General features: G+C 42.8%; 1 protein-coding gene across 1 annotated transcript in view; it reads right to left on the bottom strand.

Moving 5' to 3' along the window:
* LOC129855086 (hyaluronidase-4-like) overlaps nt 1–12,849 on the bottom strand; it is a 19,517-nt gene extending 6,668 nt beyond the window's left edge. Inside the window, exons 1-3 of the mRNA XM_055922404.1 lie at nt 12,459–12,849; nt 1,172–2,169; nt 725–814 (exon numbers count right to left, since the gene is read on the bottom strand). Coding sequence (XP_055778379.1) covers nt 725–814; nt 1,172–2,131 — 1,050 coding nt within the window. The 5' untranslated portion in view covers nt 2,132–2,169; nt 12,459–12,849. The remainder of the gene's footprint in view (nt 1–724; nt 815–1,171; nt 2,170–12,458) is intronic.
* Between the last annotated feature and the right edge of the window lie 951 nt (nt 12,850–13,800).

Genomic DNA, 13,800 nt, shown 5'->3' with positions numbered 1-13,800 from the left:
ACAGTGGGGTGCAAAACAGTACACTATACTTTACTGTTCCTTAATGTGCTCTACTGTCCTGTAATGTTCTGTACTCTACTTTTCATCAATGTACTGTGCTGTACTGTGCTGTACTGTGCGGTCCAAACCGGACCGGATTAAATCTGAACCAATTATAGACGTCTACTATGTTTGGGCCAATTCCAGGGTGATCTGGACCGGACCAAATCTGAACCAATTATAAACGTCTGTTTGGGCCAAATATAGGCCAGTCCGGAACAGACATCTGTGGACGTAGAAATCAAGGCTGGTCCAGACCTGACAAAATCTGAACCAAAATAAAGTTGAGACCAAAAATCTGCATCCTTGTATGCTGAAATCAAGGCCAGTCCAGACTGCACCAAAAAAAGACATCTAAAAGTGGTCGCCGTTGGTAAATGCTTAATGGGAAGAATGTTTGGAATACATTTAGGAAAACATTACATTTCTTCTCAAAACCTCATTTTGAATGACATATGTACACAGGATTTGGACGTGTTGACAGCAAAAATAAGTCCAAAAAGAATGAAATAGCAAGCACTTTATTTTCATAGCTTTAATTAAGGATTTGTCTTTGTCAGAGCTGTTCATTGCCCTAACGCCAGCCCTTTTGGCTCTTCTCTATTCTAGCTTGTGTAACACTTGGATGGTCTAACTATAATGCGAATTATATAAGATAACAGTAAAGCTGGAGAATCAGACTCACTCTGGATGAGGTGAGGTTGAGGTCTCCCCAGATCACAAAACCAGCAGCACCAAGAGCAGCACTCTCCCCAATGGTGTGGATCAAGTCTTTCTGCAATACACATACAAACACAGACAGGATAATTCAACCACATTTTCAACTTATTTAAGCAGCCACAAGATGGTGCTAATGTCTCCTCAGGAAAAGCAGAATTGCCTGCACACAATGATGCAGTACTCTAAATAGTGTTGACTGCTGAGAGGGAAACAAATTAGTGTAGGTTAAAGAATGCCAACAAGAAATAGTTCCAAGCCAAACGAATTATGTCTAAACTGATCCTGTGTGTAAAGCATTATAAAGTTTTGTAGCATCAACTAATAATCAGTGAATTACCAGTCCCATTGGGATCATGTAGGATGAAGAGCATTTGATTTTAGACCTTTGGGTTACTAAATGTGGCAGTCTTACCGTTGTGAGGAAGGCCATTGCCTCGTCTCTGTAGCCCAGGCGTGTGTACACGAACGTGGGCAGATCATAGCTGTGTGAGGTGAGCCCAGCTATCCTCAGAGACTCCAGCACCCTGAACTGGGAGAAATGGAGGTTGCTTACACTGTCTGTTTGGCTCTTCCTGATAGCCACTGAGGGAAACAGTGCTGTGCTGCTGTTCCACAACCAGAGCAGTTCGTCATTACGCAGGCTTTCCAGCAGAGGGCAGGAGCCTGTGTAGTTGTGCTCATGCAGGTTGTAGTTGTGGCAGTCCGGATAGAGGTAGAAGCCCCAGAGTCCGTTGGGGCGAAGGAACGTCCCTAGCTGGACAGTCTTCTGCATGAACGCACGGGCACTCTTCTCAAAGCGTTTGCTCGCCAGCTCTTCGATTTGTGATGAAGTCACGTTGACATAGGCCTGTGTGATCAGCTCACGGGACTTCTGCCGGTAAATGTCTTTCTTGTGCCAGTTGCGGCTCCACTGTGGGCGCCAGTACTCCCAGTCAATGACCGCCAGACCGGCAAAGTCCTCTGAGGGGATAAAATGGTTGATATCCCTGTAGGCCTTGAGGAGATGGTCATTGATGTTGCAGTTTTGGGGCAGGCCTCCATTGATAGGGATGCTGTGGTCCGTGTAGAAAGGGTAGAGGCCCAGCCGATTGGCGTAGAAAATGGTAACATTCTGGCCAGTGTGGACGGCCCGCGGACTGCCACTAATGTGGAAGAGTTGCTCCAGGTTGGTGTGGACATTGTACTTGACAGTGCACAGATCCAGCGGTGCGTTCCAGGCAGCGATGAAGGGCTTGCGGCCCACCAGGGGCAGTTTGGCAGGCTTCTGGCTGAAGGCGGCATGAAAGAGCAGCAGGAGCCAGGAACAGGTGAGGGCGCAGGCCACGGGCACGGCGTGGTGAGGTTGGCCACTTCCGATGGGCACCATGAGCATCCTGGGACTTGGGTCAATGGGAAGGGCTGTCAAACATCCTGAAGAGAGAAAAAGGAAGAGAGAGAGAGAGAGAGCGAGTAAGATAGTGAATGATACAGACAGAAGAAGGACAGAGAGTGAAAGGGAGTGAGAGAGAGTGAACAATATAGAGGAATGATGGAGAGAGAAAGAGTGGGTGAGGAAGAGAGAGAGAAAGAGAGGCAGAGTGAGTGAGAGAAAAGGAGAAAGGAAGAGAGAGGACATTATGGATTATAGATGAGGGGTCATTTTATCATATAGTGTTTCACAACAATGCTAATCGGCTTAGAGAATATCCCATACTGTGTACGACAATGTAGGTTGTTTGCACCTGTGCTTAAAGTTTTCTGCTGTTGAGTGAGTTTCTGTTTCTATTTGGTTAATTTATTAGGCATACACAAATAGATCAGAATGTTGGCATGCATGTTGCCATGACACCTTGATGCCTTGTCAATTGACACCCAGGGATCTGACTAAACCATGAGCTGGGCAGACTGCTCATGTCCACACCACATCTAGCTGTACCCTGATCAGAGGCATGGCCACTGCATCCCTCAAAGGCATGTTTGTACAATGTCGCCAGATATTAGAGTTTTCTACTGGTGTATAACGACAACTGCTCCCAACATTGTACCTGCTGATTTTCTAAATGCCTGAGTCAGAGTTTCAAGCCGGGAATAAGATTATGTACCAGTACACTGAGTATACAAAACATTAAGAACACCTGCTCTTTCCACGAATCCAGGTAAAAGCTCTCTTTCCCCTCCTTGCCTCTTTTGACCTCATTCTTTCCCAATCCCCTCCAACTCACAAGGCAGGCAATACCCTTGACCTCATCTTTACTAGAGACTGCTCGCCTACTAATCTCACTGCAACCCCGCCAAGTTCTCTCATGACTACTTTGTTTCCTTCTCTGTCTCCCTTTCCTCCAACCCTAACCACTCACCCCCTACCCAGATGGTCGTGCGCCGTCACAATCTTTGCTCTCTCTCCCACTACTCTCTCCTCTTCTATCCTGCTTCTGCCTCTTTGACCCTACTCTCCTCCCTTTCAGCATCCTATGACTCGCACTGTCCCAAGCTTCTGCGTCTAACCCTAGGAAACTATTTTCCACCTTCCCCTCCCTCCTTAATCCATAAACCCCCCTCCCACCTTTAAAAAGAAGGTTGACGACATCCGCTACTCATTCACTCCGCCTATTGAGTCCACTGGTCGCACTCACACAGAACTACTCTATGCCTTGACCTCTTTCTCTCCTCTCTCTTCAAATGAAATCTTGCGACAAGTGAGGTTTGGCCGCCCTACAACCTGCCCGTTCGATCATATCCCTTCCTCCCTTCTCCAGACCATCTCTGGAGACCTCCCATTCCTCACTTCCCTCGTGAACTCATCCCTGACCTATGAATGTGTCCCCTCTGACTTTAAAATGTCCCGAGTCGCTCCTCTCCTCAAGAAACCAACATTCGATTAATCTGACGTCAAAAACTATAGACCTGTATCCCTTCTTTCTTTTCTTTCCAAAACACTTGAGCGTGATCTCTCTGATCAACTTTCTCATCATCTCTCTCAGAACGATCTTCTTGACCCTAACCAGTCAGGCTTCAAGACAGGTCACTCAACCGAGACTGCTCTTCTCTGTGTCACGGAGGCTGTCTGCACTGCCAAAGCTGACTCTCTCTCCACTGTTCTCATCCTTCTAGATCTATCTGCTGCCTTCAGATCCTCCTCTCCACCTCTCAGGGCTGGGCATCTCAGGCTCTGCACACTCTTGGATTGCATCCCACTTGGCAGGCTGCTTCTACCAGGTAACTTGGAGAGGATATGTGTCTGCACCACATACTCTCACTACTGGTGTCCCCCAGGGCTCGGTTCTAGGTCCTCTCCTCTTCTCTGTATATACCAAGTCACTCGCCTCTGTCATATCCTCACATGGTCTCTCTTTTCATTGCTATGCGGATGACACTCAACTACTTTTCTCCTTCCCTGCTTCTGATATCTCAACTTGTATGTCAGCCCACCACTTCAAGCTCAACCTCGACTTAAAGGAGCTGCTCTTCCTCCCAGGAAGGCCTGGCGGCTCAAAGACCTATCCATCATGGTTGACAACTCCACAGTGTTGCCTTCCCAGAGTGCAACAAACCTTGGCATGACCCTAGACAACACCCTGTCATTCTCTGCAAACATCAAAGCAGTGACTCGCTCCTGCAGGTTCATGCTCTACAACATCCGTAGAGTACGACCCTACCCCACACAGGAACCGGCGCAGGTCCTAATCCAGGCACTTGTCTTCTTCCGTCTGGACTACTGCAACTGGCTGTTAGCTGGGCTCCTCGCTGCAACTTATCCAGAATGCTGCAGCCCGCCTGGTTATCAACCTTCCCAAGTTCGCTCATATCACCCCGCTCCTCTGCACACTCCACTGGCTTCCAGTTAAAGCTGGCATCCACTACAAGACCATGGTGCTTACCTATGGAACAGCAAGAGGAACTGCCCCTCGCTACCTTCCACCTATGCTCAAACCCTACACCCCAGCCTGAGCACTCCATTCTGCTACTCGATGAGTGAATCAGCACTTGTACTTGGCCCACCCCAGTGGTGTAAAAATACTACAAAGTACAAGCTAAGTAGTTTGGGGGGGGGGGGGTATCTGTACTATTTTATTTTTGACAACCCATGTAGTTTTGAGGGGTATCTGTACTATTTATATTTTTGACAACTTTTACTCTTACTTCACTACATTCCTAAAGATTTTTTTTTACTTTTTACTCCATGCATTTTCCCTGACACCCAAAATTATTCGTTACATGTTGAATGCTTAGCACTACAGGAAAAGGGTCCAATTCACACTCTTATCAAGAGAATATCCCCGGTCATCCCTAATTCCTTTGATCTGGCGGACTCACTAAACACACATGCTGTCACGCCCTGGCCTTAGTATTCTTTGTTTTCTTTATGTTTTTTAGTTAGGTCAGGGTGTGACATGGGGAATGTATGTGTTTTTTAGTGTCTAGGGGTGTTGTATGTGTATGGGGCAGAGTAGAGTATAGTTGTCTAGTTATGTCTATGGCTGCCTAGATTGGTTCTCAATCAGAGACAGCTGTCATTCATTGTCTCTGATTGGGAGCCATATTTAAGGCAGCCATAAGCAGTAGGCTTTTGTGGGGAGTTGTCTATGTTCCATGTTGCATGTGTGCACTTATTTCAGTTTAGCTTCACGATCGTTTGTTTTGTTCATTTTGTAAGTGTTTGTTTTTTCCTTCATTAAAAGAAGATGTATTTTTCACGCGCTGCGCCTTGGTCCTCTCTCTCTTATCAAGACGATCGTGACACATGCTTCATTTGTAAATTATGTCTGGAGTGTTGGAGTGTGCCCCTGGCATTCCGTGAATCAAAAAAAATAACATTTGCTTTGGGTTGAAAATTGTTTGATCCAAATATCCGAGGGGAAATGCTAAAAGCTGAAATCCCGTTTCACTGAGGCTCTGGCATCTAGGTTATAACCAAGAGGGGAGAGATTAATTAACCACATTTTGTGCAGTATATTCTTTTTCAGCAAGCCCCAAGGATTTTCAGTACAGTTTGTTTTACACTATAATACGAATGGGTATGATAAATATTACTTGTTTTAATGTACATTACCTGTGTTATTGACCATCAACATTGAAAAACACTAACATTGAAATTTCTATTTAATCCACCAGAAAAGACAGAACAAATTTTAGAACAAATATTATGGTGAACTCAAATATACTAAATGATTAAATGAATACATATATTTTTGGAAAGAATGTTAAAAAACGGTAGAATCTTTGTAAATGTAATCATAAATAGGACTGATGGAATTATGTCACACGTATTCACATGCAAAATATATGGAAATGTCTTCTCTATCCAAAATTACAACAAACTGATTGCAGCATTACCACAAAAATGGAGGCAAGTGGACAGAGGAGAAGGTAAGGAACTTGTTTGTTAGCCCTGCATTCTTTTTACATGTAACATTTATTTAACTAGGCAAGTCAGTTAAGAACAAATTCTTATTTACAATGTCAGCCTACCAGGGAACAGTGGGTTAACTGCCTTGTTCAGGGGCAGAATGACAGATTTTTACTTTGTCAGCTCGGGGATTTGATCCAGCAACCTTTCGGTTACTGGCCCAATGCTCTATCATCTAGGCTACCTGCCACCCCTTTTAAGACCAACATTGGCTAAGGAAAAGTGTGATAGATTAAAAGGTATACCAGTTTCATTTAAGGACCAAAAAATGTACAGCTGCACCATACAGGTTTCAAAATAGTTGGGAGGAGATTTTTTATGTACCAATGGTTTTTGAACTGATACTCAAAACAATGCCGGATTCAAAACTTAGAGTCTTTTAATTTAAATGATTATACAAAATTCTTGCAACCACTAGACTGTTATATACTGTATATGGTGGATACAACCATCCCAGCTTTGCATATTCTCCTGTGTAGAGACAGAATCATTAGATCACTTCCAATCAAATCAAATCAAGTTGTACTGGTCACATACACATAATTAGCAGATGTTATTGTGGGTGTAGTGAAATGCCTGTGTTCCTAGCTCCAACAGTGCAGTAGTGTCTAACAATTCACAACAATACACACAAATCTTAAAGTTTTGTTGATGTTGAGGGAGAGGTTATTTTCCTATTATCTGGGCCCTCAACTCCTCCCTGTAGGCTTTCTCATCATTGTTGGTAATCAGGCTTACTACTGTTGTGTCATCTGCAAACTTGATGATTGAGTTGGAGGCGTGCGTGGCCACACATTCATGGGTCAATAGGGAGTACAGGATGGGCTGAGCATCCACCATGGTGGGGCCCCAGTGTTGAGGATCAGCGAAGTGAAGGTGTTGTTTCCTACCTTCACCACCTTGTGGCGGCCCGTCAGGAAGTCAAGGATCCAGTTGCACAGGGCGGGGTACAGACCCAGGGCCCCGAGATTAATGATGAGCTTGGAGGGTACTATGGTGTTGAAGGCTGAGTTATAGTCAATGAACAGCATTCTTACGGAGGTATTCCTCTTGTCTAGATGGGATAGAGCAGTGTGCAATGCGATAGCGATTGCATCGTCTGTGGATCTATTGGGGCGGTAAGCAAATTGAAGTGGGTCTATGGTGTCATGTAAGGTAGAGGTAATATGATCCTTAACTAGCCTCTAAAAGCACTTCACGATGACATAAGTGAGTGCTACGGGGCGATATACATTTAGTTCAGTTACCTTGGCTTTCCTACCTACTAGTTTTGGTACTGCCCATTTGTAGCTTGTTTTTGGTCACATGTTCAAGAATGGCTGAAAAATTATACAAATAGCACTGCTGGTTGATTTGAAAAGTCATAGTCAATTAATAAATAATATAATTGTCACGACTTCTGCCAAAGTTGGTCCCTCTCCTTGTTCGGGCGACGTTCGGCGGTCGACGTCACCGGCTTTCTAATCGCCACCGATCCATGTTTCATTTTCGTTTGGTTTTGTCTTCATCATACACACCTAATTTCTATTCCATTAATTATGTTCCTCATTTAACCCTCTGGATTAAACTGAACTTGGGTCAAATGTTTCGCACACGCTTTTTCAGTTCTGCCCACAAATTATCTATAGGATTGAGGTCAGGGCTTTGTGATGGCCACTCCCAATGTCTTGACTTTGTTGTCCTTAAGCCATTTTGCCACAACTTTGGAAATATGCTTGAGGTCATTGTCCATTTGGAAGACCCATTTGTGACCAAGCTTTAACTTTCTGACTGACGTCTTGAAATGTTGCTTCAATATATCCACATAATTTTCTTCCTCATGATGCAATCTATTTTGTGAATTGCACCAGTCCCTCCTGCTACCCCCATGCTTCACGGTTGGGATGTTGTTCTTTGGCTTGCAAGCCTCCCTATTTTTTCTCCAAACATAACGATGATAATTATGGCCAAACAATTCTATTTTTGTTTCATCAGACCAGAGGACATTTCTCCAAAAAGTATGATCTTTGTCCCCACGTGCAGTTGCAAACCGTAGTCTGTTTTTTTATGTCAGTTTTGGAGCAGTGGCTTCTTCCTTGCTGAGCGGCCTGGTCAGGTTATGTCGATATAGGACTCGTTATACTGTGGATATAGATACTTTTGTACCTGTTTCCTCCAGCATTTACACAAGGTCCTTTGCTGTTGTTCTGGGATTGATTTGCACTTTTCACACCAAAGTATGTTCATCTCTAGGAGACAGAACTCATCTCCTTCCTGAGCGGTGTGACGGCTGCGTGATCCCATGGAGTTTATACTTGCGTTCTAATGTTTGTACAGATGAACGTGGTACCTTCAGGCATTTGGAAATTGCTCCCAAGGATGAACCAGACTTGTGGGGATCTACCATTTTTTCTGAGGTTTTGGATGATTTCTTTTGATTTTCTCATGATGTCAACCAAAGAAGCACTGAGTTTGAAGGTAGACCTTAAAATTAATTCACAGGTACACCTCCAATGGACTCAAATGATGTCAATTAGCCTATCAGAAGCTACTAAAGCCATGACATAATTTTTGGGGAATTTTCCAAGCTGTTTAAAGGCACAGTCAACTTAGTGTATGTAAACTTCTGACCCACTGGAATTGTGATGCAGTGAATTATGTGTGAAATAATCTGTCTGTAAACAATTGTTGGAAAAATGACTTGCGTCATGAACAAAGTAGATGTCCTAACCGACTTGCCAAAACTATAGTTTGTTAACAAGAAATTTGTGGAGTGGTGGAAAATGAGTTTTAATGACTCCAACCTAAGTATGTGTAAACTTCCGACTTCAACTGTAGTATGTATGAGCTGGAAGTAGAAGCCTAATTGTTGTTGTCCATTAGTTTACTTCAATTATGGGAGGGATGGTAGGTAAGGGGAAAAAATATAGAAGGAAAATATATTTAAAATATATATATATACATTTTAAATATATTTTCCTTCTATATTTTTTCCCCTTACCTACCATCCCTCCCATAATTGAAGTAAACTAATGGACAACAACACTAGGGCTTCTACTTCCAGCTCATACATACTACAGTTGAAGTCGGAAGTTATATATATATATATATATATATATATATATATATTATATATATATATTTAAAATAATATATTTGGGGGATTGGAAATGATGCAGACAATTACATTGATAGAAGCCACAATCTAACTGCAAGATTAAAGCTGATCTATCCCCCTAAAAAAATAACACTAACATTGACTAAGTGAAACCCGTTTTGAATTATTACTAGGATTCAATGCCTTTTGCAGATGTTATTGTGTACATATGGTATAATAACATATTAAAATGGCCTTTTCCAAGAGGAGACAAGCAACCACAGTTGTATATTGGAAGAAGCGTGTAAGTTTGGCAGACTGTCAAATTGAATGATTTATCTTCCTGCCCGGAACCCGCAGACCTATCTGGTAGCAATTAAGATAAGATTTTGTTGATGACTGTGGTTTACATGGAAGCCATCTGACCAACATCAACAACTTCTAAAACTGAACTGTTTTTAAGTATCTGTTCTAGCCAATGACAGCTCATCTACAATTCATCCCTGCATACCTCACTTAGTGTTTAAAGATGTTGGAACATCTATTGGACCAAGAACTCTGACTGTAAACTCAAATGTGAACTTAAAGTGATTTGTAGGAGATATAGTGACAAAATATTATTCCATTTCACTGTTCATTTAAAGGGATATTTCGATTTTGGCAAAATCAGTCAGATCAGTCAGAACTTGTGGATACCATTATTATGTCTCTGTGCAGTATGAAGGAAGTTAGAGGTAGTTTTGCAAGCCAATGCTAACTAGCATTAGCACATTGTGTGGAAGTCTATGGTTATGTGTTAGCATGCTTCATACTGGACACAGAGACATAGAAATGGTATCCACAAGTTCATCTAACTCTGGGGAAGTAGATAAAGGGCCTAATTGTCATAATCCCTAAGTATCCCTTAAAGGTAACATGCAGATGTTTTTATCTCACTATCAAATACTTTTTGGGTAGCAATTAAGTACCTTACTTTGACTGTTTAGTTAGTAAAGAGCAATTTCTCAAGGAAGAATTTTGCTAGGAATGTCTGGGAGTGTTCTGAGAGGGGAGTAGAAAACTAAAAAGTAGCTGTTATTGGTAGAGGTTTGAAACTCTCTTTCTTATTGGTCTATTGACTAAATTTTCGCCTGGTGATGTCACCAGGCAGGCCAAAACTCCATCCCACCAAAACAGGCAGAAATTTCAGGCGGTCTTTTCAAACAGCTCTTACACTAAAAGGGAATTAACATAATTTTCACCATTTTAGAGTATTATTCAACCATCATAGTGTGGAAATATATATAAAACACATGAAAAGTATTTTTGTTGACTGGCATGGGCCTTTAAAACAGTACATTTCAAAATATGTTGTAACAGCACCCGACATTTCCAGGGGTACTGGGAGAGGGGGATTAAGAAATGCTGAGCTAATCTACAGTACTGTTTTGTTTTGAGGTGGATCCTTCCTAGCTGAATGGCTAAAACAGCTGAGGGGCTAGGGTCACTAGGAGATATAGTATCTTGTGTAATTCTCCTGTCTTATCTGGTGTCCTTTGTGATCTTAAGTATGCTCCCTCTTATTCGCCTATCATCACTCTCTCTCTCCGCTCTCGGAGGACCTGAGTCCTAGGACCATTGCTCAGGACTACCTGGCCTGATGACTTCTGGCTGTCCCCGTCCCCAGTCCACCTGGTCATGCTGCTGATCCAGTTTCTGCTGTTCTGCCTGCGGCTATGGAACCCTGACCTGTTCACTGGACCTGCTGTTTCGACCCTCCCTCTCCCTCTCTCTCTCTCAACCTCTTAATGCTCGACTATGAAAAGTCAACTGACATTTACACCTGAGGTACTGATCTGTACCCTCTATAACCACTGTTATTTGACCCTGCTGGTCATCGATCTGGCCTTAATGGCCATGTACTCTTATAACCTCCACTGGGCACAGCCAGAAGAGGACTGGTCACCACTCAGAGCCTTGTTCCTCCCAAGGTTTCTTCCTAGGTTCCTGCCTTTATAGGGAGTTTTTCCTAGTCACCGTGCTTCTACATCTGTATTGCTTGCTGTTTGGGGTTTTAGGCTGTGTTTCTGTAAAGGTCCTTTGTGACATCTGCTGATGTAAAAAGGCATTTATAAATACATTGAGAGAGAGAGAAAGAAAGAAAGAAAATGATAGTAAATAGAAAGAGAGGGCACAGGAAGAGAGAGTATGGCAGAGAGAAACACATATAACGCAACACCTCAGGTTGTGCCAGAACCTTTACCCTGCGGTGAACCTACAGGAAGCAGCCCAAACATTGTCAACACAATCTGTCAGTCCTGCAGCGTGTCTGGCTCATCTCTCTGCTCGTGTGGGGGCATAACTCATCCCTCGTCACTATTATCCCAGAGCCAGAGAAGCGCTTTATCCATGAGCCAAAATCCCCTCAGGTATTCAGGTATCTAACTCTCCCTCCAAAGGCCTCTTATTTTCATCTCTATAGGAGGAATTCTTACTGTTCAGTTTTAATTATGTGAAGAGAAGATTGAAAAATAGGCAACCCTAAACAAAATGGATGTTTTATAGGGGTTGTAATGTCATTTAATTCCACAGTTAAACATGCTTGTCTCGCCAGCCTCGCTCCCACCGCTAAACTTTGAAATGTATCTTTTATGTTCGTCATTAAGTGTGAACATGAACAAAGATGGCAAACATGAAAAGATGGGGTAGAAACCAGCGCTGTCTAAGGCACAGTGACTGACTTGTACTGTGCAGTATTGTAAGGCTGTGTTTAGACAGACAGCCCAATTCTGATATTTTTTTCAGTAATTGACCAATCACATAATATCTTTTATTTTTCATATTCTGATCTGATTGGTCAAAAGACAAAATAGTGAAAAAAAATATCTGAAATTTGGGCTGCCTGTCTAAATGCAGCCTACGGGGGAACATTCCAGGTCAGACACAGCCCCTTGACTGGCACAAAAACATAACTTTAAAAAAGACCTATTAACGAGTAATGAGTGTTTCTCAAGAGTGAAGGAAACCCTAACATTATAGGCACAAATTGTTTCCAGCATTGTTCAGCTTGTTTGTGTCCAGTCCTGTAGTTAAGAGCTATTGGTCAGACACAGCCCCTTGACAGGCACAAAAACCTTCACGCTGCTGTTGTGCCATTAGTTTGAAAGCTGTTTAGTAAAAGCTATTTTTGTTCCTTTTATATTATGTGGTTTGTTTGAGAGAAATGTCGGAATCTGACGAATCAGAGAGATCTCTCACCTGTAGATCCTGCACGGTGACCATCACATCAGCCAATCCCGGGGAGAGGGGGGAAGGGGGCAGGGGGTGGGGCACAGGAATTGTGCCCCTCTTCATCTGTCCTACACTCTAGTATTCCTTTACTCTGTCGGACACACAATCCAACCACCACACTTATATAGTGTAAAGGAAGAGAGAGCAAGAGGGAGAGAGAGAGAAAGAGAGTTAAAGAGAGAGAGAGTTTCCTGTGAGGGAGGAGAAACCACCACCAAGCTCAAACTAACACCACAACAGAGCGATTAGAGTAGGGAAGGAGAGGGGAGTGGAGGAAGAGGGAGGAGAGAACGATGGAGGGAGGGTATAGCCTTAAATATATTACATTAAAACTGATCTGAATGTGTAAGTCTGACCATCTCTGGTACGTCTTATGCTCGTGTGTGTGTGTGCGTGTGTGTGGCCACGTGTGCGCGTGTGCATGTGTGCGTGGCTGAAGGTCTCCTGGCTTTAACGTAGCAGAACTAACCAGCCTTCATACCATCTAGTCTACGCCAATGTGCTTTGCAAGTTAAACGTGCTACTTTTAGTGTGTCATTGAATTGATTTAATGCTATTGCATACCCACACACTCATTTAACTTGGCTTTAACATGAGAGTCCAACGGCTAACCACACTCCCTTACTATGAGAAAAAGGCAGACCCCGCCCAAAACATTAAAATTTGCTGTATGTCAATGTACACATTACTTCTTTGGCCTGGGTGTCTGTTCAAAATATGCTGGTGAGTCATTTTAATAGACCTCATTTGGCCTGACAGCATGACCCAATAACAATAGACCGTTTTACTAATCAAAATGCTTATATCCGAAGCGAATTAAAGTTATTGGCCTTGTAAAACAAAACCTCATTGAAGTAAGATATATTTAATCATTGCTTGTTTTGCTGTAGATATTATTCATCCCCTATATGACGTCATACTACTTCATCCTCAGTTTACCATTACGTTTTGAATGTTTACAGGGATATAATCTTTTAAATATTTCCAGGAAACAAATGTTCCGCTATGTTCACAGACAAAGAAAACGTTTGTAAGTTGTGATCCTTTGTAAGTTAAGGCAACAAATGAGAGGATATGACATAATGTTGACATCCAATAAGGATATATAACAGGTTGTAGCTGCCAGAGCATTCAGACAGCCAATGGAAGATAGTATTAGCTGTGACTAGCTCGTTGGCTGTAAATAGATGGTTGCAGTAATGAGTGTTTCTCAAGAGCGAAGGAAACCCAACATTATAGGCACAAATTGTCTCCAGCACTGTTCAGCTTGTTTGTGTCCAGTCCTGTAGTTAAGAGCTATTACATGCAA

The sequence above is a fragment of the Salvelinus fontinalis genome, chromosome 5 (assembly GCF_029448725.1).
Source record: "Salvelinus fontinalis isolate EN_2023a chromosome 5, ASM2944872v1, whole genome shotgun sequence".
NCBI lineage: Eukaryota > Metazoa > Chordata > Actinopteri > Salmoniformes > Salmonidae > Salvelinus > Salvelinus fontinalis.
Note: the sequence above shows the minus strand (reverse complement) of the source record. Positions and strands in the feature narration are given on the sequence as shown.